At 41.9% G+C, this 27,763-nt stretch overlaps 1 protein-coding gene across 1 annotated transcript; it reads left to right on the forward strand.

Moving 5' to 3' along the window:
• Positions 1-100: 100 nt before the first annotated feature.
• On the forward strand, positions 101-27,763 carry LOC132820937 (T-cell surface glycoprotein CD8 beta chain-like). Its single transcript, XM_060833326.1, has 5 exons — positions 101-149; positions 681-1,028; positions 1,727-1,834; positions 8,140-8,238; positions 27,651-27,763. Exons 1-5 carry the CDS (start codon positions 104-106, stop codon positions 27,761-27,763), a joined length of 714 nt encoding a protein of 237 aa, XP_060689309.1. The 5' UTR covers positions 101-103.

Genomic DNA, 27,763 nt, shown 5'->3' on the forward strand with positions numbered 1-27,763 from the left:
AGCACAACCCCGGTGGCCTCGCCATCAATAAATGGTAGCTTCTCTTTCTCCACCACCACCACCGCCCCCCGCTCCCCCTCTCTCTCTCTCTCTCTCGGGCAAAATGCACCTTCTTGGCTACATCTGGATGCTGAGCTGTTGGACTAAAAGTAAGTACATTTCCAGCTGAGAGTTTCACTGCGTGAAAATGCTGGCATTCCTGTCGTTACAGTTTGGGCGAGTTTTGAATGGGAGACTTGGTTTAAAAACATCCCCAAAGTCATACTGCAGAGGGGGAGGCCGTTCGGCCGCTTCTATCAGTGCCTGATCTTTGAAAGAGAGACGCAATTCCCTTGAAGCTGCTTTCTTTGGAAGAATAGATCCCATTTCCAGTGAATCGGAGACTGATAGCAGAGCAGGAGGCGGCAATTCGGCCCATCGCTGGCTGTCCACACGGGCAGCTCACTTCTTCCCAATCCTCCCACCCAGACAGGGAACCAAATCCCTTTTGGATTGAGTCAGCCTCTAAAGGGGACAGAAAGTCAGAGGCCCAATCACGTATAAAATCCGAACGAATCCGCATCCTCTAAAGGCTGGAAGAGAATGTTGAAACGAGACAGTGGAATCTCGCTAGGGGAGGGGGCGGGGGGGGGGGGGGGGGGGGGGATAACAGGAAAATAACGCCGTGTCTGTCCGTGCAGGTGCCCAGGCTGAGGCTATCCTCCAGCAGACTCCGAGAGAAATACTGGCGGCCAGAGGCGAGGATATCGAACTTATCTGTAACCTGAAGAGGGGCGCGCTCAATGAGGTCTTCTGGTACAGGCTGGACGGAAACTCCCAGGTCCATTTTCTGAAGTCTGCCTCTGTCCTGAACAGACAGGCCTCAGGAGAGGGAATAACCGGGCGGTTCATTTTAACCAGAGATACCTTTCGACTGTCGTTCAGTTTAACCATAAAAGACACGCAACTGTCAGACAACGGCACCTATTACTGCCTGATGCTCAGCTCCTACTCCATATCTTTCGGAGGTGGAAGTGTGGTCACAGTAGGTAAGAAGCTTTCCAATTTCAAAATAAGCACCGACTTTAAGAAACAAAAATAAGTAATTGTTGTTGGCTGAACGATTGAGACAAGAACAGGAAGTTTTGGAGAAGCTCTATAGGTCTGGCAGCAGTTGTGGAGAGAGAACACATAGTTAACGTTTTGGGGTGAGTGACCCTTCTTTAGAACTGGGCTCTCTCTCCAAGCTGCTGTCAGACCTGCTGAGTTTCTCCAGCAATTTCAGACCTCCAGCAGTTCTGTGTTTTATTGAAGGGAGACTGACCGTCCCTTCTGATTATGTCGGAGTTTATTTTTGACTCCCTCCTAAAGTTCTGGCTGGTGTGGGTCCTGCTGGTTGGCCTGGGGATTATTAGTGACATGAATCGCCACAGCTGCCAAGTCTAACAAAGTTTTTAAAAAATCACACAACACCAGGTTATAGTCCAACAGGTTTATTTGGAATCACTAGCTTTCGAAGCGCTGCTCCTTCATCGGGTGGCTACTGCTGCCAAATAAACCTGTTGGACTATAACCTGGTGTTGTGTGATTTTTAACTTTGTCCACCCCAGTCCAACACCTGCTCCTCCACATCAAGTCTAACAAAGTCAGACTTTGGTTTGTGATAAATAGTTGCTGTCGGTCATTCTGTGAGTTGACAGACGGCCCGTGGATATACCGTAGACCATTAAAACGTTGCTTGTTTCAGTTCCAGAACGAAAGAAAGTAACTTCTCCGCCTCCGACTACTAAACGCCGCAGAAGCCATCACTTCAGCTACCCCAAGGTGCGAAACAAGAAGCAAACGTGGAATCATGGTAAGGTCAATGTGTTCACTGTGTCTGAGACAGACAGACTAGTGCTGTTCAGTCAATCTGACTGATCAATACAGCTAGTTACAGTCCAATATCTCAACAGTACACGCACATTGATGGAAAACAGAAACTCAGCAGGTCTGGCAGAGAGAAAACACAGAGTTAACGTTTCGGGTCCAGTCCAAAGAAGGACCACAAACGTCAACTCTATTTTCTCTCCAGACCTAGGCAAAAGCGGGTACTGCAGATGCTGGAAACCAGAGTTTAGATTAGAGTGGTGCTGGAAAAGCACAGCAGGACAGGCAGCATCCAAGGAGCAGGAAAATCAACGTTTCGGGCCAAAGCTCTCCATTCCTGATGAAGGGCGTTTGTCTGAAACGTCGATTTTCCTTTCTCTCCAGACCTGCTGAGTTTATCCAGCAATTTCTGATTTCCAGCAGTTCTCTGCTTTATTTAGAGCCTGCCTTCCAATGTGCTGATTCGTTATCAGCACGACATTGACAGGGGAATCATCACAGCATTTTTCTCAACCACTGTCTAGCTGAAGCCAACTTCATATCTTTGTGTGTGTGTTTTTTTTAACTTCAAAAGTCCTCGATCTGAAATGTTTCTCACTGATGCTGAATGTTTCCCGCGCTTCCCCTAATTTGTAAAAGTTATTTTCCTTTTTGTTATGGAGACAATCCGTTTGGGATATTTGGTAATTCAGTTTAGGCCCCAGACAGCATCTGGAAAATACCGTCAGAAAGCTGCCCGCGTTATCTAGCTTTGGCGCAGAGCTGAGTGAATTCTGAAGTGCTGGGGGGTGTATGTACAAATGGGAAACACTCCTTTCAGTTGAACACGTACTATGGGGAAATACTATCTGGAGGAGATGGTGGGAGGGCGTCCTGTGTTTTTAACCTTTACTGGAAATCCTTTCATGGTATTTTCTACAGTTCCCCTTCTCCCAGTCCCTTCATTTATTTATGGCCTATTATATGGCAGCGCCATTTATGACCGTCCAGGACACATAATATCCGACCCCCTCAAGCCTGCACCGCCATTCAATAACATCATGGTCGGGCTTTTACTGGACTCAACTCCACTTACCCCTCTGTTCATCATAACCCTGAATTCTTCTACTGTTCAAAAATCTTATGTCTTGGCCTTAAAGACATTTAACGAGGTAGCCTCAACTGGGCAGGGAATTCCACAGATTGACAACTCTCTGAGTGAAAAAGTTCCTCAACTCAGTCCTAAATCTGCTCCCCCTTATTCCGAGGCTATGCCCTTTAGATCTAGTTTCACCCGCCAGTGGAAACAACCCCCCTATTCCCTTCAGAATGTTATATGTTTCTATAAGATTGTGGTCCTTCTTCTAAATGCTAATGAGTGAAGTCCCATTCTACTGAATCTCTCCTTTTAACTCCAGAGTCAACCTAGTGACCCTCTCCTTGCACCCCCTCTTTTCTCCAGTAAGAAGCCTCTGGAATATCCTCTCCCAGCCTCTCAAATGCCCTGCAACACTCAGGCCTCAATTCTCAATGTGGCTGGGCGCCATTGACAACGCCTTGGCAGTTGTTGCGTGCTGCTACATAAATGCAGTGTTATTTGTCCTCCTATAGTGGGGAGGGGGGGGGGTTTAGTTAACGCGGAGGTTTGCAAACATGAAATAGCTTTGGTTTGAGCATTTTTATCTTGTTCCCTGCGAATGTTGGTGGATGGATTTGCTTAAAACAAGGCAAAACTATCCCCGTAGGCCCACTTTCCCGTTTAACGCCTGTCTGAAAAGGGTGCAATGGGCCGTCTATGAATACTGACAATCCTCACTGGTTAACTGCAGAACTCCCTTGTGCCTGCCAATTTTACCACAAAAAATCCTAAAGAACTGAGGATGTTGGAAATCAGAACCAAACACAGAAATTGCTGGAAAAACTCGGCAGCTCTGGCAGCATCGCTGGAGAGAAAACAGTTACCGTTTCGGGTTAGGTAGAGAAGGGGGTTGATCCCAGCCTCGGGTGACTGTGTAGAGTTTGCACATCCTCCCCATGTCTGCATGAGTTTCCTCCCACAGTCCGAAGATGTGCAGGTCAGGTGAATTAGCCATGTTAAATTGCTCATAGTGTCCAGGGATGTGTAGGTTAGGTGCATGAGTTTGGGGATATGTAGGGTATTAGGTTAGGGGAATGGGTCTGGGTGAGATACTCTTCGGAGGGTAGGTGTGGACGTGTTGGGCCGAAGGGCCTGTTTCCACGCTGTAGGGATTCTATAATTCTATAAGTGCTGCCGAGTTTTTTCCAGTAATTTTTGGATTTTCGTTTGAATTGAATAGTGTTCATTTCAGAAGGCATCTTTATAAAACGGGGGCTGGCTTGGTTTTAATGGCTGTGTTGGCAGAATAAATGAGGGCCCGACACTCGCTGTGGGTGGTGATGGGGAGAAGGGGGTGATTAATATTGAAGGAGCTGGGATTCTTCACTTCTCTCCACTCGCTTGGAATAAAATCATAGTGTTGTCAATTTCTGAAGTCTTACACATGCCGTCAGTTGGGGCTTTAGTCTGAACTACTTCCCGAGGAATTAAATTAGAGACAAATTATTTATTTAATGCCGGGATAAATCCAAACCGTCATCTGCCACAGATTGGAGAAATACTCAGCAAATTAGACAGTGGATAATCCCACTGCATTCTATGGCCGTTTCAGATTTCGGCCAATCTTGCGATGTAATCCATAAATCTGTGGTTGTAATTAATAGAAATCTTCCTGATACACACGCAGTGACTACACAACAGCATCACTCCGAGTAGGAGCAGTTGCCTTGGTCGAGTGAAAGCCCCAATGCTGAATTTGTACAAGTCTATGGTCATTTGTTTGGTGTTTTGTTTTCTGGGATCTTGATAGGCCTTCCCAACAATGCATCAATGACCTTCGTGTCTTTTGTATAAGGGGGTTGGATGTGACTATAGGAGGAATGGTTGGTAAGTTTTCGAATGGTACCAAAATTGAAGGTGTAGTGGACAGCGAAGAAGGTTATCTTAGTACCACGGACCTTGATCAGATGGGCCAATGGGCCCCAGAGTGGCAGGTGGAGTTTGATTCAGATAAATGTGAGGTGTTGCATTTTGGAAAGGCAAATGAGGGCAGGACTTCTACGCTTAATGGTAAGGTCCTGGGTAATATTGCCAGAGAAAGAGACCTTGGAGTACAGGTTCATAATTCCTTGGATATGGAGTCACAGTCGAAATGTGTGGCACTGGAAAAGAACAGCAGGTCAGGCAGCATGCTAGCACCAGGAGAGTCCACGGTTAGGGCATAAGGCCTTCATCAGGAATGTAGAGGGGACTGAGAGATAAATGGGGGGGGTGGAGGTGGGGCTGGAGCTGGAGGGAAGGTAGCCGGGATGGCTATAGGTGGATGCAGGTTGGGGGTAATTGTGACAGGTTGATGGGGAGGGTGGAGTGGATAGGTGGGAAGGAGGATGGACAGGTAGGACAGGTCATGAAGGCGGTGCCAAATTGGAGGGTTGGATTTGGGATGAGGTTGGGGGAGAGGAGACTTAGAAACTGGTGAAGTCAATGTTGATGCTGTGTGGTTGTAGGGTCCCAAGATGGAAGATGAAGCGTTCTTCCTCCAGGTGTCAGATGGTTTGGATTTGATGGTGGAGGAGGCCCAGGACTTGCATGTCCTTTGTGGAGTGGGAAGGGGAGTTTAGATTCTCTACAGTGGGGAAACAGGCCCTTCAGCCCAACAAGTCCACAGACCCATTTCCCTCTGACTAATGCACCTAACACTATGGACAATTTAGCGTGGCCAATTCACCTGACCTGCACATCTTTGGACTGTGGGAGGAAACCAGAGCACCCGGAGGAAACCCACACAGACACAGGGAGAATGTGCAAACTCCCACACAGACAGTTGCCCAAGGCTGGAATCGAACCTGGAACCCTGGCACTGTGAGGCAGCAGTGCTAACCACTGAGCCACCATGATGCCCAAACTTGAACTGGTTAGACACAGAGCAGTGGGGTGCATATGTCCCAGAGATGTTCCCTGAAATGCTTCACGAGTTGGCGTTCTGTCTCCCGTTGTAGAGGAGACCACATCAAGAGCAACAGACACAGCAGATGAGGTAGATGGATGTGCAGGAAAATCTCTGCTGGATGTGAAAATATCCTTTGGGGCCTTGGACAGAGAGGAGAGGGGGAGGCATGGAGTCACAGGTAGACAGGATAGTGAAGAAGGCGTTTGGTATGCCTGCCTTTATTGGTCAGTGCATTGAGTATCAGAGTTATGTCCTGTTGAGGCTGTACAGGACATTGGTTACACCACTTTTGGAATACTGCATTTGGTTCTAGTACAGGGAAGATGTTGTGAAACTTGAAAGGGTTCAGAAAAGATTTACAAGGATGTTGCCAAGGTTGGAGGGTTTGAGGGAGAGGCTGAATAGGCTGGGGTTATTTTCCGTGGAGCCTTGGAGGCTGAGGATGACCTTATACAACTTTATAAAATCATGAGGAGCATGGATAGGGTAAATTGACAAAGTATTTTCCCTTACCAGTGAATCCAAAACTAGAGGGCATTGTTTAAGGTGAGAGGGGAAAGATTTAAAAGGAATCTACGGGGCAGTATTTTCAAGATTAGGCCGGTGCATGTATAGAATGAGCTGCCAGAGGAAGTGGAGGAGGCTGGTATAATTACAACATTTAAAAGGCATTTGGATGGGTGTATGAATAGAAAGGGTTTAGAGGAGTATGGGCCAAATGCTGGCAAATGGGACTCGATTAATTTAGGATATCTGGCTGGCATGGACAAATTGGACTGAAGGGTCTATTTCTGTGGTGTACAGCTCTATGACTCTATGACCACACTTTTAACACACTTCTTTGAATAAAACAACCATCACAGGATGTGTGTATCACTAGATAGGGCAGCATCTATTGCCTATCTGCAATTGTCCAGAGGGCAGTTAAGAGTCACCCATATTGCTGTAGGTTTAGATTCACATATTGGCCAGACCAGATAACAATAGCAGATTTCCTTCCATAAAGGACTTTAGTGAACCAGTTTTTTAAACGTATATAAGAACAATTAACAGTGGTTATATAGTTGATAGCAGGATGGCTTTTCATTCCAAATTTTATTGAAGTCAAATTTCACCACATTAACAGGGTGGGAATCGACCTCATGTCCCCAGAACATTAACCTGGATGACCAGCCCAGTGACATGAATATTTCTTCCTTCATTGCCTGTAAAACAAACTTAGAGAGTGTCTGCAGCAATAAATTCCTGACAGTCAAGGGGACCACATGTGTCAACAAATCTGTGAACAGATAAACAGGTAGAATCCTTTCGACCAAGAGGTAGATGCCTGATCTGAGGGTGGGGTGGTGAGAGGGTTCAAGTTTTGATTTAATTAATTAAATTCGAGGCTAGAGCTCTGTCTGGCAAGAGAGTCAGAAGTTACAGGACACCCAGTTGTAGTCCAACAGATTTATTTGAAACCACAAGCTTTTGGAGCTCTGCTCCTTCATCAGGTGAAGTGAGCAAGAGAGTCAACAGTAGAAATTTATGTGGAATCTGAAAAATGACAATAATATTAATCACGAGTGAGGGGCATTATATCTGTAATTAGCCTTAGTCTTTCTCATGCTCTCATTTTCCTCTATTCCTAAAGGTTTATAAAATCTATCATATTTCGTATTTTTCTAAGAAACATGAACCTAAATGGAGTCATACAGACGTACAGCATGGAAACAGACCCTTCGATCCAATTTGTCCATGAGTTCTAGTAGCGGTCATCAGGAACAAACACATTTTCAGGCTCTCCTCGTCTTGGTCTGAAAACAACAGATGCTGGAGATCACAGCGGGCTCTTACATTGAGACAGAGCAAGCTAACGTTTCAAGTTTAGGTGACTCATCATCGGAGCCCACCTAGACTGAAACATTAGCTTGCTTTCTCTCCACGGATGGTGTCTGATCCACCGTGATCTCCAGCGTTCGTTGTTTTCAATACAGATTCCAACGTCTGCATTTATTTGCTCTCGCTTTGGTTTGACCCTGGATGGTTTCAAACTCTGGAAGATGGCAGAGCCATTACGGAAAGGAGTGCAAATAGGAACTGACATCCAGGCTGACAGCTCACTGACAATAATCTGAATCCAAAGGCAATGACTTTCTCACCGGGAGTTCAAAGATCCCCAAACCATGGGATTGCCTTGTGGTGTTGCGTGGATAATGTGTTAGTTTTGCTCAGGGGTGCTTTGTCTTGTGGCCCTGACACTGTGCTGCACCGAGTAAGGGATGTGCTGCTGTTTCCTTTGCAGGGTACGTGTGTAGCTGGAGTATCTGGGGCTCTCTGACTGCTTGCAACCTCCTGCTCCTGTCCTCCATTGCCTTTGTTGTCATCAAACACAAGATCCAGAGTAAGCGCCAAAAGTTCAGTCTCCTCTGTGTGTGTGTGTCTGTCTGTCTGTCTGTGTGTGTAATTGTGTGTGTGATTGTCTGAGTGTATGTGTGTGATTGAGTGAGTGTGTGTCTGTGAGCGTGTATGTGATTATCTGTGAGTGTATGTGTGTGATTGTGAGTGTGTGTGTGATTGAGTGAGTGTGTGTCTGTGAGTATGTGTGATTGTCTCTGTGAGTGTATGTGTTAACTTCGCCATTACTACATTGTACTCACCTGTGGAGTATTTAGTTATTTATTTAATTGGGCGGCCTCTTTTTCTCTTCCCTTTCTAGAATCACGGAGGCGATGTCCCCACCAGTTTCGGAAAAGGTAAAGACAATCCTTTCTTGTTGTCACAGTTTACCAGGGAGGCTCAGAAAGTGGGCCAGAGCGGATTGCCCTGATTAAGTGTAAACATGGACATTGCTTCGCTTCACTTTGTTAGCGATAGCTCCCTTAAACCGAGCGGCAACACGTTGAGTCAGGCTTGGTCCCGTGTGGTCTCGGGTTGTGCTGGTTAGGAACGGACGCGAATACCCGCTCATTGCTGTTTCTGCTGCCTGGCCTGCTGTGCTTTGACCAGCAACACATTTGCAGCATTGCTGTTTCAAACCCGATTGAACATTGATTTTAATTAGACAAGAATGAGAAACTCTGAGCACCTTAAAGCGGAGACGCCGTTTATACTCAGTAAGATAGGGTCAGCTCAGGAGCCGTTTTATTCTAATGCGGAGACCGATTCCAAGTTCTAACCCCACTCTGTATTGGAGGTTGTTCATGTCTAGTCTGAACGGTTTCGGTCTGTTAGAAATTTAACATCGAGGTCATTATGTTTAAAGAAAAAACAACAAAGGAGAGCGGATACTGGAAATCACAAGCGAAAACAGAAATTGTTGGAAAAAGAGGCGGTATGGTGGATCAGTGGTTAGCACCACAGTGCCAGGAACCCGGGTTCGATTCCCAGCTCGGGTGACCGTCTGTGTGGAGTTTGTGCGGGTTCCCTCCGGGTGCTCCGGTTTCCTCCCACAGTAAACAAGATGCGCAGGTTGGGCGAATTGGCCATGCTAAATTGCCCATAGTGTTAGGTCAGGGGTAAATATAAGATAGTGAAATGGGTCTGGGTGGGTTACTCTTCAAAGGGTTGGTGTGGACGTGTTGGGCCGAAAGGCCTGATTCTACACTGTAGGGAATTTAATCATCAAATCTTTTGAGGTCTAGCAGCATCTATGGAGATAAATCAGAATTAATGTTTCAGATCCAATAACCCTTCTTCAGAATTCAGTTTTTACAATAACTTCTAATTATTGAGTCATGAACATGTACAGCACCGACACAGACCATTCCGACCAACTCGCCCATGCGTACCAGATATCCTGAATTAATCGAGACCCATTTGCAAGCATTTGACCTATATCCCTTTAAACCCTTCCTATTCATTATAACCATCCAGGTGCCTTTTAAATGTTATAATTGTACTAGCCTCCACCACTTCCTCTGACAGCTCATTCCATACATGCGCCACTCTCTGTGTGAAAAAGTTGCCCCATAAATTCCTTTTGCATTTTTCCCCTCTCACCCTAAACCTATGTACTCTAGTTTTGGACTCCTCTACCCTAGGGAATAGACCATGGCCATTTATCCTATCCATGCTCCTCATGATTATAAACATGTATGTGGTTGTTTAGAAAGAAGAGCACTTGTATGTCAGATTGAGGGATAAATGTTTAACCAGGAGACTGGGGAGAGACCCCTTAGAATCCCAAAAACTGGAGGAGAAATGCCCTGCTCTCAGCACATAATGCAGGGTGACCTTTCAGTGCTGAGGGAGCTAACCGTGACTTCTGGTTTTACTATGGTCAGGTGGATCCCAGTGCACAAATTAAACATGTATTTGTACCTTTAATGCTCTGAGTGTCAGCCAATGTGGTACTTTTAAGGTTAATCATTTTTGTAACGGGGTGGGTCAGCTGATCTGCCCACACAGCACACTCCACTTGAGGCCAGATCATTATTTTGGATATTAGTGACATTGGGAGAGGGATTATTTTAGTGTGAAATTATATGAAATTTAGTTTTAGATGGGGAATGGCGAGCTAATTCAACTTGCTCACAAGAACAGAAAAACAGAATATTTTGAAAGGGTGTGAAATGTGTTAATGTTGATGTTTGGAGAGACTTGGTCATGCTAACTCAGGGAATGCAGTAAACCCAGGTGCAGAAACAGTTAGGAAGGTCCATAGCATGTAAACCTTTTTCCCAATTGGGGTACAGGAATTAAGAATCTTGTTATATTTGTTCAGTGCTTTTGTGTGACCATGGCTGCATTATTGAAGAACACTTAATGGGGGCAAAGTTGGTTAGCAGCATCCCACATCACCTTTTCTTGAGAAGAGCTAACAAATGAAGGATAACTCAGACAACTAACTGGTCAGGGGCAAGCTTTCCACAAGATCAAGGAGCATAGGGGTGGAAATGCTGAAAGCTTCAGCCATTCAAGACAAGCTGAAGTTGGTCTAGGTCCATTAAGGAAGGTCAATACGGTGACTTTGGATTTTGGTCTAGGGAGTGAGATTTGGCAGCAAAGGCAGGACCCATGTTCTCCCACCAGTGGAGCTGGTTACTGGAACCAGGTGCCTTCAAATGAGCAATCGGACACCCCCCCCATTTCTCCTCTTTCACAACCTCCCCCACAACAATCCATCCTGGAAGCCAGCAACCAATATGCCAGCATTTATGTTTCAAACCTCCCACACATGGTGAGGCTGCTACGTTGAGTGGATGGAATGAACCCTTTCAGTGAGCATTAATCGGCTCATTAAAGGCTTCAACTGGCAACAAGATGGAAGGGCTGTCCACAAGCCTTCCCTCCACAGACATAATTGTGGCAGTGCTGGCAAGGCCTCCTAATTTGCTAAATGCATTCTTGCTCCCAAATGCATTCTGCAGAGGGGGTCATTAATTCTGCCCACTGTGTGGAGGTTTGATCTCCCTTTTTAAGGAAGAATGTACTTAGTTTGAAGGCAGTGCACTGAAGGTTTGTTACATTGCTCCTTGGGATGAGAGCACTGTCCTCTGATGAGAAGCTAAGTAAATGGTGCCAATATTCTGTGGTGTTCAGAAGAATGAAAGATTGAGACATTCTTGATTCTGATGGTGTGTGACAGGATTGACATTAAGAGGCTTTATCTGCTAACGGAGGAACCTAAAAAGACAGTCTCAGGCTACAGCTACAATCATCATGAGATCAGGAGAAATGTCTTCACTACAGGGCTGTGAATCTTTGGAAATGTCTGTACTGAGGATGTTCCAATGTTGAACATATTTAAGAGTATTGCACTCTCCAGGAATCAAGGGATATAGGGAAGGGTACTGGAAATTGACCAATTTCCAGGGTGTGCCACAATCATATGAAATAACAAAGCAAGCTTCTCGGGCTGTTCGGTCTATTCTTACTTCTAATTCCCATGTTTAGATGTCCTCCTTCAACAATTAATTTTGTCAAAGCAAGAGCTAATATCTTAGTTGTGAGGAATAATGAATGTTATTTTCGTAAGTATTATTTCTGTCACAATAAAGTATGAATCTTGTCTATTAGTAGATTTCAACATGCCTGCTATCTGTAAAAAAAAATTCCAGGCTTGCATTCTCTTCTATTCTTTCATACTACACTCTGAGCCCTGTTTTTATTTATTTGAATCAAATTGTAAGGAGCAAATTGTTCATATGGTGGAGTTTAATAGCATTAATAAAATCCTAAACATTATTGTTATCACCAGAAACTAAATTAAATACAATAAAATCTGCACTAGTACCGTAGCTGATGTAAAAATGCAATCTTATGTTGACTTTTACAGAGTTGGTTTATACTATCTCAGCTCAATATCTGTTACAGTATTTGCCAGAAGTTGTCAAATTATTTTACAACAAAATTGATTATGAATCTACTGATCACTTTTTATAATATTATCATCTTGAAATTATAACTATGCTTAAAGTACTTTGATCATTCAATTAAAGATACATTTTATTCTGATTAAACCATCATAATTATTTTCTAATTCAACAACCATATGGTTTCTGAACAGGGTGAAGTAAAGTATATTTTAGTGATCTTGTCCCTATGGCTACCAGAATACTTCATTGCCAAAACTTATCACTTTATGAGCACTGAAACCCACCCATGTAAGAGATGCCTTTCTAATGAGAGGGACAATAGTATGTAAGAATTCTTGAACTTGCTCATAATTATCTTCATGTTGCTTGTATTTCATTTTTAGCTGACATCACATAGCGATAAGGAAATGAAGTTATTATAGTTAGATATCATCCTCTAAAAGAGGAGCAAACATAAAGTGTAGAGCACATATATATGTATACAATAGCAGCTTTTTAATTATAAAAAAGACGTGGTTAAAAGCGATTTCAGGTAATTTTAGCATAGGCACCCTGCGTTTCATGACTTCCTACTCAGAAATTTCTGTGATTCTACTATGTTCTGGATATATTTCTACACACAATAAACACTAAAACCTGAGATCAATAGGCCAACATATCAAGGGCCTTACTCATAATTTTTCTGGGATTAATGAGAGTTGCTTACAATTTGTTTTTTAATCATGAAAGAAGATACAGGTTAACTATTGTTCTGTCTAAGGGTAAAAAGAATATCAGCATGACAAGTGTAGTTAAAGTATTTTAAGTAAGTATTTTATATTTGTTTAATTATAACTTATTCATAATGTAGTTCTGATATCACACATAGAACTATTACTGAAGTAGTAATCTCAAACTACCAAAGGAAACACAGAACAACAATTTTGTTTTAACTTAAAGCTCTACTTTCACATTTTTGTTCTTATTTGCCCTTTTTAATTCCATTCTGTTTTCCTTCATTCTCTTTTCTACCATTTTGCTTTGATTCTTACCTTTACAAAAAGCTGACAGTTAAAACAGTTGCTCTCTGAATGGTTGCATTTTCTTTCCATTAACTGATTCCGTTGTGAAGGAGACAGTTATAAAATACCAGCTTTCAAAAAAATCATAATTCCGTGACAGAAAGCAGAATTGAACTTAACTCTCAATGCTTACTTTGTGTCTAAGTAATATATTCAGTACTGTACTGTCACATTGCAGTCACTACAAAATTATAGTTAATTGTATGGATCACCGTGAGATGTTCTGGTGTGATAACGTGCTGTATGCAAGTTATTATATGTAGTTTCCATCGTTGTGGTAGCAGGCACTTTGAAAAGATTGGCTTTGCTTTGTTAACATCTATCTTTTGAAAAATCGATTCTTGTGCATTGCAAAGATAATTATTTCATTGTCATGTTACGATAAACTTTGACACAATTTTCCACAATTAGGCACATAAGTGATCTCATTTGACTGATTAAATCAGCTATGGGGTTTATGTCATGTACAGAAGAACTCATGTATCTCATAAAGTACAGGTTCATTGAAAACAGACTGCTGCCAGTGACTAAAAATTGCACATAGGTTGAAACAATAATAGCAATCATTATATATGAATCTCTAATATGTTTACATAAATTAGCATTATGCAATGTTTCACAAGGCTTGGAACACCTACATGGTGAGTTTCAGTTGACCAATATACACATGTTAATATCATGAATCTGTCAAACATTGTTCTTTTCCATGACATTCCTTAATTCTGTAAAATAGCTAGTAATGAATTTAACACTAAAATACTGATTGCATTCTATTTAAATGATAGCAATATTTTAAATTAATAATTGATAATTTCTTAAGGTAAAAGTGGATTTATCACCTGCCTGCGTTCAAAATACACTCCTACGTACATTTTAAATAACATATAAAATGAATTTTTAAAATGCCAGTGCATCAGCTATCTTCTGGAAATTATAACATTTTTGATCATGAAACAAGATTGCAGTTGAATGATACCTGTTATAATCAGTCCCACTTTCTCAAAATGACTTGTAACCTCAATGTGAAATTGAGAACAGAAATCTAAAAGGTGTTACGAAGTTTCCATTTTTGTTACAATAACTTAATTGCTCTTTTTAATGATTGAGACAGTAAATGTGCTAAATCCCACAGAAAGACACTATGTTAACTGAGAAACCTATTAAATGGCTCAGGAGTTTTACAGGATCAAAATATAGTTAAATGTTTTATCACTCTGCTCGTCTCTTAAACTAGAATGCATTCCATTACAGAGCATTGAAAGTATTTCTTTGTTTGGTTTGTAACTTGAAAATACATTTCTTCATTATATATCAGATTCATGCGAAATATTTTTGCCAATTAACCTATTAATCCACTATCTTATGTATGAACATTTCAAACAAAAAAAATCTAGAAACAAAATGTTTTGACTAATACAATGATCTGGAAAATATTATTTTTGAGAATGTCTATGTTCATAAAAAATGAGGTGCTATAAGGAAATAATTACTGAAACTGAAACCATATATTACAAACTATATTTCTATTCATTGCATTCTGTTTTTAAATTCTCTGTATTTGGATATTGGGATTTATAATTTTCTCATAACAGCAAATAACATTACCAAGACTACATTTGCGCTTTGTTAAAACAGGTAAATAGTGCAGTAAAGGAAATAATTGCCATTTATATCGAGTTTAAATGTTTTCTGAGGTGATTTAAAGTCTTCTTACAAATTACTTAAATGGTTTGAGGATCATAAGGAGTAGGAGCAATAATAGGGTATTCAGTCTGAGCATTCAGTCCATTTACTCTGCAATGTCATTCAATGAGATCATGGCTGTCTGATAATCCTCAACTCCATTTTTCTGTCTTTTATCTATAACCCTTGTCTCCTTCTGAGTTATCCATCTCAGCCTTGGATACAGGTAATATAGAGCCTCAGCAGCCCATGGTGGTAAAGAATTTCACAGATATTCACTATTCTGTAAGAGAAAGAATTCCTCCTCAGAACGGTACTATCTAGAGCAACTAACAGAAAGTGTGGACTGCAGATGCTGGAGATTTTGACTATCTAGATCAATACAAACACCAAGCATAAAGCATCAAGCTTTCTGTTTTTCATTAATGTGATGTGAAAATCACTGGATAGACTCACACCAATTGCCCTTGAGAAGGAGTCACTTCTTGAGTCACTGCAATCCTCGGGATAGTAAAAAATGAGGTCTGCAGATGCTGGAGATCACAGCTGCAAATGTGTTGCTGGTCAAAGCACAGCAGGTTAGGCAGCATCTCAGGAATAGAGAATTCGACGTTTCGGCTTATTCCTGATGAAGGGCTTATGCTCGAAACGTCGAATTCTCTATTCCTGAGATGCTGCCTAATCATCGGGATAGGTCAACCAGCGGTGATGTCTGAGAATTCCAGGGATTTGATCTAGTGATAGTGCAGGAATGGCAATATGGTTCTATGTCAGGATTACAAGAGATGGAATAAAACTAAAAGTGAAAGGCTGACAAAATTGTGAAAAACAGCACAGATCTTGCCAAATGGCAAAGAGCCACAAAGCAACTTATAAGAACTACTAAAGGGACAATGTACTGATTTTTATGTCTGCAGGAAATGTCTTTGATTGAGAATCCTATCAGATCGCATGGATTGGTTGGAGCTGCAGTTTTTGGCAATAATGAAATTACAGGGGCAAGGGGATGTGATGGATGGCAGTTATAGGAAAAGAGAAAAGCTGCAGATACAGTAAGGTAGATGGGTTAACTCCAGGAGAGGGAGGCAGGAGGCAGGTTGAGATGTGGCAATCCCCATTTCAAACAGGAATGTTGTTTTGGAAAATGTAGAGTTGATGGATTCTTAGGGGAGTGGAGCATGAACAGCATGTTTCTGGTACCAAGAATGACTTTAATGTAGTGAGGAGTATGTCAGGTTCCAAACAATCAATTGTGATAGGGGACTGCCTAGTCAGAGGCACAGACAGATGCTTTTGCGTCTGGCAGCAAAAAATCAGAATGGTGTGCTGCTTCCCTGGGGCCAGGATCAAGGATACCTCAGAGAGGGTGCAGGATGTTCTCAAAGAGGAGAGGGACCAGCAGGAAGTCAATATGCACATTGGAATTAATGACATAGGATGGGAAAAAGATGAGATGTCTTAAAACATAAAGCATAAAAGTGAATAAATCCCTAGGATCTGTTGACATGTACCCTAGAACTCTGTGGGAAGCTAGTGAAGTGATTGCTGGGTCCCTTGCTGAGATATTTAAACCATCAATAGTCACAGGTGAGGTACTGGAAGATTAGAGGTTGGCTAACGTGGTGTCACTGTTTAAGAAGGATGGTAAGGACAAGCCAGGGAACTATAGACTAGTGAGTCTGACATCGGTGGTGATCAAGTTGTTGGAGGGAATCCTGAGGGACAGGATTTACATGTATTTGGAAAGGCAAGGGCTGATTAGGGATAGTCAACATGGCTTTGTGAGTGGGAAATCATGTCTCACAAACTAGATTGAGTCTTTTTGAAGAAATAACAGAGGATTGATGAGTCAGAGCAGTGATTCTATGGACTTCAATAAAATGTTTTACTAGGTTCCTCATAGTAGACTGGTTAGCAAGGTTCTATCTCATGGAGTACAGGGGGAACTAGCCATTGGCTTTAGCCATTTGAAGGTAGAAGACAGTGAGGAAAAAGGGTTGCCTTTCAGACTGGAAGCCTATGACCAATGGTGTACCACATGAACGGTGCTGAGTCCAATGATTTTTGTCACTTGTATAAATGATTCGGATGTGAGCATAGCAGGTATAGTTAGTAAGTTTGCAGATGATACCAAAATTGGAGATGAGTGGACAGCGAAGAAGATTACCTCAGAGTACTATAGGATCTTGATCAAATTGGCCAATGGGCTGAGGAGTGGCAGATGGAGTTTAATTTAGATAAATGTGAAGTGCTATGTTTTGAAAAGGCAAATCAGCAGGACTTGTACACTTAAAGGTAAGGTCCAGGGAGTATTGCTGAACAAAGAGACCTTGAGTGCTGGTTCATAGTCCTTTGAAAGTGGCGTCACAGGTAGACAGGAGAGTGACGAAGGTGTTTGGTATGCTTTCCTTTATTGGTCAGAGCATTGTGTATATAAGTTGAGAGGTCATGTAGCAGCTGTATAGGACATTGGTTACGCCACTTTTGGAATATTGCATGCAATTCTGGTCTCCCTCGTCTCAAAGATGTTGTGAAACTTGAAAGGGTTCAGAAAGAATTTACAAGGATGTTGCCAGGGTTGGAGGATTTGAGCTACAGGGAGAGGCTGTATAAAATGGGGCTGTTTTCACTGGAGCATTGGAGGCTGAGGGGTAATCTATTAGAGATTTATAAAATCTTGAGGGGAATGGATAGGGTAAATAAACAATGTCTTTTCCCTGAGGTGGGGGAGTCCAAAACTAGAAGGGCATAGGTTTAGAGTAAGATATAAAAGGAACCTATGGGCAATTTTTTTTCACGCAGAGGGTGGTGTGTGTATAGCATGAATTGCCAGAGGAAGTGGTGGATTATGACATTTAAAATGCATCTGGATGCGTATACAAATAGAAAGGGTTTAGAGCGATTTGGGCCAAATGCTGGCAAATGGGACTAGATTAGTTTAGGATATCTGGTCAGTATGGACAAGTTGGACTGAAGAGTCTGTTTCTGTGCTGTACGTCTCTATGACTCTATGACTCCATGAAAGGAAACTTGCAAGAAACATCAAAATCAACAGGAAGATATTTTATAGTTATATAAAATGAAAAGCAGGTGGTTAGAAGCAATGTTGGGCATGAAAAACTGGAAACTGGGTGTTTTCAATGGCTATTGGGAAATGGCAAACATGTTGAGAAATTACTTTGCCTCAGTATTTACAGTAGAGAGAGAGGATAGCTTGCCAAAAGTCCAGAGGAAATTAACAATGGACCGGGAACAGAGACTTAATAAAATTTACATATATGAACATTGACAATGCAAATGTTAAAATAAATAAAAAGTGATCTAAGGGCACAGGACTTAAAGATTTCCATCTAATGGTGTTAAAGAGGTAGGGGAGCATGTTATAGTTGTCCTAACTATCATCGTTCAGAGTTCCTTAGGCTTTGTCCCTCTGGTATGGAAAATTGCACATGTCACTGTACTTTTTAAGAAGAATGTAAGTGGATAACCGTGGAATTACAGGCCAGTTAACCTAATACCTGGTGGTTAAATTGTTGGAGTCAGAATCAGGGAAGGAGTAACTGAACACATCTCAAGTTTTCAGTTAATAAAGAAGAACTCTGATAGATTCATGACAGGTAGGTCTTGCCTGTGTAATCTCATTGATTTTTTTCGGAGAGGTGAATAAAGTAGTGGACTGGAGAATTCTGTTATTTATTTGGACTTCTGGAAGGCATTTGATAACGTCCCATTTAAGACATGGTTCACTAGAAGTCTGAAGAATTGAGGGCAAATTGCTGCTAAGGCTGACTGAGTGGCAGGCAACATAATGGGTAGGTACTCAAATTGGCAGGATGTGATTTGCAGTGATCCACAAGGATCTGAACTAGGGCCTCAATTATTCACATTATTTATTAATAACTTGGATAATGGCATAGAAGTCATATATCCATTTACTAATACAAAGTTAGGTGACATAACAGGCATAAAGTTACAAAGGGATGTTGGTTGACGAGGTGAATAGGCAAAACTGGTGGATGGAGTTCAAAGTAGGCAAGTGTGATGTTATCCATTTTAGACTGAGTTCGGATGGATTAGGTATTTATTAATGGGTGTTGTTATCTGGGTGAGAAGATCTGGGCACCATACATTAGAAAGGATATATTGACCTTGGAGGGAGTACTGTTAGATACCTGGATTGCAAGGGCTAATTTATGAGGAGGCATTACTTACATTATCCCTGCTTTCTCTAGAATTTAGAAGGTGTAGGAGTAATCTGATTAAAGTCTTTAAGATATTAATAGGAAAAGACAGGGTGAATGAAGATAAATTATTTCCAGTGGGTGGGGATTCCAGAACTAAATGGGCACAGTCAGAGAGCTAGGCTGACACCATTCAGGAGAGATGTTGGGATGCACTTCTATACTCAAAGGCTAGTGGATGTTTGGAATTCTCTTCCACACATAACAATGGATGCTGGATCAGTTATCATTTAAAATCAGATACTGATAAATTTTTGTTTAGCAACCATATTAAAGGATATGGCCAAAGGCAGGGAAATTGTATTAGGCCACATTAAAACATAGCCTGTGTAGAGTACAATTCTTACCTTTTGCCCTTTCTGTAGTAACTCTCACAAAACCTTTTTTGTTGATATCACCAAATCTTTCCAAAGGGCTTGGATGATTTAAACTCACCTTATTAAAGCTAAAAGATGACACGTTCTTGCAATCTGAATCAGTGAAATAGAAAATAAATAAACAGGAATTTGTGGCATTTTTCTTGTGTCTCTGAAACACTACCATGTTATCTTTATCAATCAGAGCATGGTTTTATGATGGGAAAATCATGTTGGACTAATTTAGAACATAAGAACATAAGCACCAGGAGCAGGGATAGGCCATCTGGTCCTTCGAGTCTGCTTTGCCATTCAATAAGATCATGGCTGATCTTTCCCGTGGCTTCAGCTCCACTTACCCGCCCTCTCACCATAACTCTTAATTCTTTCACTGTTCAAAACATTATCTACCTTAGCTTTTAAAACATTTAATGAGGAAGCCTCAACTACTTCACTGAGCAAGGAATTCCATAGATTCACAACCTTCTGGGTGAAGAAGTTCCTTCTCAATTCAGTCCTAAATCTGCTCCCCCTAATTTTAAGGCTATGCCCTCTTGTCCTAGCTTCACCTGCCCATGGAAACATCCTCTCTACTTCTATCTTATCTATTCCCTTCGTAATTTGATATGTTTCTATAAGATTCCCCCCTCATTCTTCTGAATTTCAATGAATATAATCCCAGTCTACTCCATGTCTCATAAGCCAATCCCCTCAACTCTGGAATCAACCTAATGAACCTCCTCTGTGCCCCCTCCAGTGCCAGTACATCCTTTCTCAAGTACGTAGACCAAAACTGTACACAGTACTCCAGGCATGGTCCCACCATCACCCTATACAGCTGCAACATAACCTCCCTGCTTTTCAACTCAATCCCTTTAGCAATGAAGGAAAAAAATTCTATTTGCCTTCTTAATTACCTGTTGCAGCTGCAGACCAACCTTCTGTGATTCATGTACAAGGACACCCAGGTCCCTCTGCACAGCAGCGTGCTGCAGTTTTTTTACCATTCAAATAATAGCTCTTTGAAGATGTAACAAGCAGAGTCGATAGTGGGGATCCTGTAAATGTAATATATCTGTACTTCCAGGAGGAATTTGGTATGGTGCCACACAAAAATGTTAATTCACAAGGTTGGATCATGTGGACTTAGTGGTAATTTATTAACTTGGCTGATGGACAGAAGACAGGGAGTCAGGATAAATGTGTTTTTTCTGGATGGCACAATGTAACTAGGTGGGGATCACAGGATTCAACCCTTTGACTCCAGCTGTTTACAATTTACATTAACAACTTGGATACAGGGCTCAAAGGCTCAATAGCCACATTTCACAACTCAAAAAAATAAGTGGGACAGTGAATTGCAGTGCAGAATGGGCCAAAATTTGGCGGATGGACTTTCACATGGATAAGTGTGAGGTCATGCATTTTGGTCTAAAAAATGGTAAGATAACCAATTCTCTAAATGGGAAGAGACTCTGGGGTGGCTCCGGTGTAGAGATATCTATGTGTGCTCATTCATGAGTCACTGAAAACTAGCATGCAGGTACAACAGATCATGAAGAAAGCAAATGGAGCGTGGGCCTTTTATAGCTAAAAAGGAATAGAAGTAAGGAAGTACTGATGCAAATGAACAAGGCATTGGTGAAACTGTACCTGGAGTATTGTGCACAGTTTTGGTCCCCTTATTTGAGGAAAGATGTAGTGTCAGTGGAGGTAGTTCAGAGCAGGTTCACTAGACTGATCCCAGATATGAGAGGTTTTTCTTATGAAAAGAGATTGAACATTTAGCTGTAGGTTTGATTCACAAACCTTGCAAGAGATTGAACAATTTAGGCTTGTACTCTCTGGAATTTATAAGAATGAGTGGATATCAAATTGAGGTATTCAAGATGATAAAAGGTATGGATAAAATAGACGCGTTGCAGATGCTTTCTCTTGTGGAGCATTCCAAGATAAGAGGTACGGAAATTTAAAACAGAGCTGAGCAGAATTTCCTTCTTCTAAATGGTTGTGAATCTGTGGAATTGACTACTCCAAGGTGCTGTGGATGCTGGAACAGTGAGTACATTTATGGTGGAGTTAGACAGATTTTTAATTGGTAAAGGGTTGAAGGGTTATGGAGAGAAGGCAGGAAAATGAGGATGAATGACAGAGTAAACTTGATAGGCTGAATGGCCTGATTCTGCTCCTATATCTTGTGAACTTTCTTCTGTTTTCAATCCTGGGTGCTTTTCCTTGTCAATTGAAGCTAATGAGAGTCCCATAATATAATTAAAATCTATGTCGCTTACAGTTAGTGGAATAATATAACATTAAATTAATTTATGAATATACTGTGTGTGATCATAACTAAACTAAAAGGTAAAAGAAAAGTCACCGGAGCCCTACTGCACCAGAGGGTTTCGGTGTCATTGGAGTGAGACAAATGATGGTGGTTTAACCTGAGGGTCGCCGCACACCCTCAGGCTAGAGTGAGGTTCATAGGAGTATTTCATGATTACCTCAGCTGGTGTGGGAATTGAACGAAATTAAGTGAAAGATTGTTTAAATAGAAATAGAGTGCAGGGTTTATAAACAAAGCCATAGTGTATAAAGGCAAATCATTGGTCAGACTACATTGGGAGTATTGCGTTCAGTTCTGGGCACTTTATATCAGGAAGGATATTGAAGCCCTGGAGAGAGTATACAAAGAGCAGGAGAATTGATGTTTCGGGCATGAGCCCTTCAGGTGGACGCTTTTCCAGCAACACATTTTCAGCTCTGATCTCCAGCATCTGCAGTCCTCACTTTCTCCCTGGAGAGAGTGCAAAGGAAATTTACTAGAATGAGGGATTTTAGGTACAACGAAAGCTTAGAAAAGTTGGGCTTATTTTCCCGTGAACAGAGAAGATTAAAAGGTAGCTGGATAGCTCTTTTGGGAGCTAGTACAGACACAATGGGCCAAATGGTCTCATTCTGCACTGTAAAGTTTTTTGATCAGATGAGACAGGAGACTGGCATGAAGTAAAAATGTTCAGAAAGCTGATGCAGGCATACTGGCTGATTGCCTGTTACAATTCATACACCATTACAATTTTTAAAAATAAGTCATTCACAAGATGTGGATTTCATTGGCCAGCAGTTGTTGCCCATCCCTAATTGGGCAGTTAAGGGTTAACCACATTGCCATGCAGGCCAACCAAGTAAGGATGGTCCCTAAAGAGCTTCAGTGAATCAAATGTTGTTTAAACATATGACAATTGACAATGGTTACATTGTCTTCATTACACCAACATGTTACCTCCCTGGTGGGATTTGACCCCAAGTCTTCAGACCATTGACCATGGTTTACTACTCCAGGGATACCACCACCTCACCATATGAATGCTGTGATTCTATCTTATTAGATTAGTTAGTGTGGAAACAGGCCCTTGGACCCAACAAGTACACACCGACATCTAACCCACCCAGACCCCTTCACTTAACACTACGGGCAATTTAGCTTGGCCAGTTCACCTAACCTGCACATTTTTGGACTGAGAAGAAACCGGAGCCCCCAGAGGGGACCCACGCAGACACAGGGAGAACGTGCAAACTCCACACGGTCAGTTGCCTGAGGCGGGAATTGAACCCGGGTCTCTGTGAGGTAGCAGTGCTAACCACCGTGCCACCTGCTATCTTGAAACATGCCCTGGCATTATTTCTGTTAAAGCTTTAACGGAGAAGGTAATATATAGTTCTGGAATTACAGCTGCTTGAATTTAAATTTAGCTAATTAATTAATTTGATGAGTTATTCTGGAATATGGCCTCAGTAATGATGAGCACGACAGCTTTATATGAAAAAGTCTGTTCCACTACCATCCTTTATGGAAGGAAATCTGTCATTCTTACATGTACCACAGAGCCCTAGATGTGTCAACCAGTTGTAAACTCCTAACTGCCCTCTTCAATGTCCTAGCAAACTTGTCAGTTCAAGGACAGTTATGATAACAAATACCCACATTTCATTAGAGAGTAAAACTAATTTACACTGCCTAAAATTAAGTTGTCGATCTTCTTTAATGAAATTGCAGAGGCAGGTTGTTCAGAAGTCACATTGAAGTTTCCTCATCGTTTAATTATCTTACTTGGCTTGTCTCTTCTTTCAAAGATATGCACTGTTCCTCTGATAGTCTATTTGCACATTTATATTATCATTTTACTCAATCCCCACCACACTTCATTTGCTCCACAGCCTCCAAGATATCTGTACTGCTCTAATTCCAGCCTCTACTGCAGCCCAATTTTAAATTCTGCAGCATTGATAGCCAGGCCTTCAATACGGACATATGAACAACAGAGAAGAGATCACTCAGCCTTCTAGGCTACTCTACCACTCAATAATTTAATGGTTGATCTGATTTTAACCTCAACTCTCCATTCTTGCATATCTCTGATAATCTTTCATCCCCTTGGTAACCAAGAATCTGCCTTAAAAATATTTAAAGTTCTGAAACACTGCCTTTTGAGGGACAGGATTCCAAAGACTCATTCTGAGGAAGCTCAATTCTGAGGAAGGATCGCTGGACCTGAAATGTTAACTCTGATTTCTCTCCACAGATGCCAGACCTGCTGAGCTTTTCCAGCAATTTCTGTTTTCATTCTGATTTACAGCATCCACAGTTCTTTCAGCTTTTATTTTTCCCATGACTCATAGTCCTCTGACACCGAGAGAGAGAAGTCACCACCTCTGTTTTAAATGGGAAATTCCTTGTATACCTGGAATCCTGATGTGCTTATGTCCAAAACCATGATTCTCAGATGCTGCCTGACTGGCTGCACCTTTTCCAGCATCGCACTTTATCGACTCTGACTCTCCACCCTCTGCAGTCCTCACTATCTCCTAAATTCCACATTTTCCTAGTTTGACCCCCATTTCTGGATTCGCCCATAAGATGAACATCCTTTCAATATCCAGCCAGTTAAATCACCTCTGATTCTTCTAAACTGTGGAGAATAAAGGCCCACCATGTCCAGCCTTTTTGCATAAGGCAACTCGTTCATTCCTGACTAGATCTAATAAACATTCTCTGAACTGCTTCCAATGCTTTAACACCCTTCCACAAGTATGGTGACTAGTACTGTACACATTACTCCATAGGTGGTCTCACAAATGCCCTGTACAACTGAAGCATATCAAAGAAAGAACAAAGAATAAAGAAAATTTACAGCCCAGGAACAGGCCCTTCGGCCCTCCAATCCAAATCTACTGTCTAAACCTGTCGCCCAATTCCTAAGCATCTGTACCCCTCTGCTCCACACCTACTCATGCATCTGTCCAGACGCATCTTAAATGAATCTACCGTTCCTGCCTCTACTACCTCTGCTGCCAATGCATTCCAAATGCCCACCACCTGCTGTGTAAAGTACTTGCCACGTGTATCCCCCTTAAACATTTCACCTCTCACCTTGAAACCATGACCTCTCGTTATTGAACAGCTTATCTCTATCCACCCTGTCTATACCCTTCATGATTTTGTAGACTTCAATCAGGTTCCCCCCTCAATCTCCTTTTTTTTTCTAATGAAAACAAACCTAACCTACTCAACCTCTGTTCATAGCTAGCACCTTCCATACTAGGCAACATCCTCATAAACCTTCTCTGCACCCTCTCCAAAGCGTCCACTTCCTTTTGGTAATGTGGCGCCCAGACCTGTACACAGGACTGCGGCCGATCCAACGTCATGTACAATTTTAACATGACCTGCCAGCTCTTATACTCAATACCCTGTCTAATGAAGGCAAGCATACCATATGCCTTTTTGACCACTCTATCCACCTGTGCAGCAACCTTCAGGGTACAATGGACCTGAACTCCCAGATCTCTCTGCTCATCAACCTTTCCCAAGGCTCTTCCATTTATTGTATCCTCCCTACCTTTTCAATCACACTCACAATAATCATAGCATTCTATCAACTTTCACAACTGCTTGCTGTAGCTGCATCGTTACCTTCTGTAATTCATAAACCAGGACACGCAGTTGTCTCTGCATCTCTGAGCTCTACAACCTCTCATTATTTAGATAATTAAATTTTTTTTTATTCACAATTGACAATTTCACTCTTTCTCACATTGGACTCTATTTCAATTGTCAAGGTCCCAAACACTCTCCTTGCTTTCTTCTTTCCTATCAACACACCTCTTCGCCCAAGGTTTAGGTGATCTGATCTAACTTTGTTTGTGTAGTGCTTTATTTTATAATGCTTTAAGAAACACGTTAGGAAATGTTATTATATTAAAGGTGCTACTTAATTTACCTGTTTGTTAGCATTGAAGTATGGTTTACTATATTACCATGTTTTACATTTTTTGTGTTCACATTTATTCCAGGTAATTAACACATCAACTCAAGACCAATAACTGGAGGAAAGATTGGAATGTTATTTCAACCAATTTTGAACTTATGAAAGTCGTAGTCAGAACTTTATATTGTTAAACGCAGTCTCGTCTACATTTCACCCTGCTTTATCATTGCTCTTAAATTTCTTTTGGTTATGAAAACTGGGATGAAACTTGCACTCAGTGTACACATGCATGAGCCATTGCCTCCTCAGATTACATGACCATAGAAGTGAGGGGTAAGTTGGGGGTAGAATACAAAGAAGTTTTTAGCTATCCATGATATTTTGGCAATTGTGGTGAGTGGGCCAGCTGTGATTTTCCTGCCTGTGACATTGTCAAAATTCTCTTCAGATTAATGTTACTGTGATGGATGAAAAGTATTGTCTCCCTGCAATGTTCCCCTTGTGTTTATTGTTCAATAATGTTCACTTTGCTTATTCCATTTGCTGCTTGGATCATACAGAAAGTGTAAAATGTTTACTTTGCAGCTGCAATAAACAGTCATTATGTGTTCTAAAATTACAAGAATTTAAAAGAGTTGGGGGTCTTGGCAAGATGGCGGCAATTCATGAGAACTGCCGTGCATGACTCTGCCTAACAGCCAAGGTTTATTGGTGTTTATTGCCATCCCTGGCTGACTTCTATGAAAGAATTGTTAATTTAAAACTTTGAGAACACATGCTTGTTCACATTTTGGAGAGGGAAAGATGCCAAAGGGAAAGGGAGTGAGCAAACAGAAGCAGGGAGGACACTCCCCGTAGCACTGGGCACGCTAGAGACCACAGCAGCGGCCTCTCCCGAACCCCCGAGGGACTTTACGGATCCGCAGGAATTGTCAGCGGCGATGGCGAGATTTACTGCGGAGGTTGAGGCTGTGTTCGAGGAGGTTTGAACCCAGATCCAACCCATCGTGTCTCTGCTGCAAAAGCATGAATGGGAGCTCCGGGACATCGGGGAGTGGATGGAAAATGTGGAGGGTCGAACCACGGCCTCAGAGTGGCAATCGAGTCCTCGTCTGGACGGATCCAGACACTGGAGCAGCAAGTGCGGGCCTTGTGAGATCAGGTCGACCTCGAAAATTGAGTTCAGAGGTCGAATCTACGGATTGTCAGGCTCCCGGAGGGTGAAGAAGGTGGGCAGTCAGTCAGCTTCTTTGAACACTGACTGACTGTCACAGTTCCTGGGCCTTCAAATCGAGGTCTGGCCATCTGCAGATTGAAAGGGCCTACCTGATGGCAGTGCGCAGGTCTGGGCCAGTACAGCACCCCCACCCGGTCCTAGTGCACTTCCACTCATACAAGGGCAAGCAAGGAGCGATAGCCTCCAGATCACTGGGAAAGACTCTCAGAAACTACTGCACAAGGGATCAAAAGTTATGTTCTTCCAAGATTTCTCAGCAGTTGTAATCCAAAAGAGGAAGTCCTTTGATGAAGTTAAGAAGAGGCTGTGGAACCTGGGCATCCAGTACTCCATGAGGTACCCGGTGGTGCTCCATTTCAGCCACGAGGATTCGATTTATACGTTTGACTCGGCGGATAGAGTCAAGAACTTTGTGGGCACTTTAAAATAGACCGACTGATCTGAAAAATATGGTTAATGTTTGTCCTCTTTTCCTTCTTTCCCTGTTTTTTACCCCTTTTCCTTTTTTCTCCTCTCTCCCTAATAATTTTTTTAAGAAAAAGAATCTTGGAGTATGTTGTTCCTATTATATTTTTATAACTGGATTTTATCACGGGAAGGTTTATGGGTGTCTTTTGTTGTTTTCCCCTTTTTTGTTCTTTTTCTCTTTTAGTCACAATTGGGGTTGACGTGGAGCTGGGGATGGGTGGCGTGCTTATCCTGACTTTGTTGTCTTTTGTTGATTTTAAGGATCATCTCCTTGTTTACTTATTTAATTTTGCCTAA

This window comes from Hemiscyllium ocellatum, chromosome 1 (assembly GCF_020745735.1).
Source record: "Hemiscyllium ocellatum isolate sHemOce1 chromosome 1, sHemOce1.pat.X.cur, whole genome shotgun sequence".
In the NCBI taxonomy this organism is placed as follows: domain Eukaryota; kingdom Metazoa; phylum Chordata; class Chondrichthyes; order Orectolobiformes; family Hemiscylliidae; genus Hemiscyllium; species Hemiscyllium ocellatum.

Coding starts and splice junctions, on each gene's coding strand:
- LOC132820937 (XM_060833326.1), top strand. CDS start 104: ATGCACCTTCTTGGCTACATCTGGATGCTGAGCTGTTGGACTAAAA. Junction 1,029..1,726: donor TGGAAGTGTGGTCACAGTAG/GTAAGAAGCTTT, acceptor TGCTTGTTTCAG/TTCCAGAACGAAAGAAAGTA. Junction 1,835..8,139: donor GAAGCAAACGTGGAATCATG/GTAAGGTCAATG, acceptor TTTCCTTTGCAG/GGTACGTGTGTAGCTGGAGT.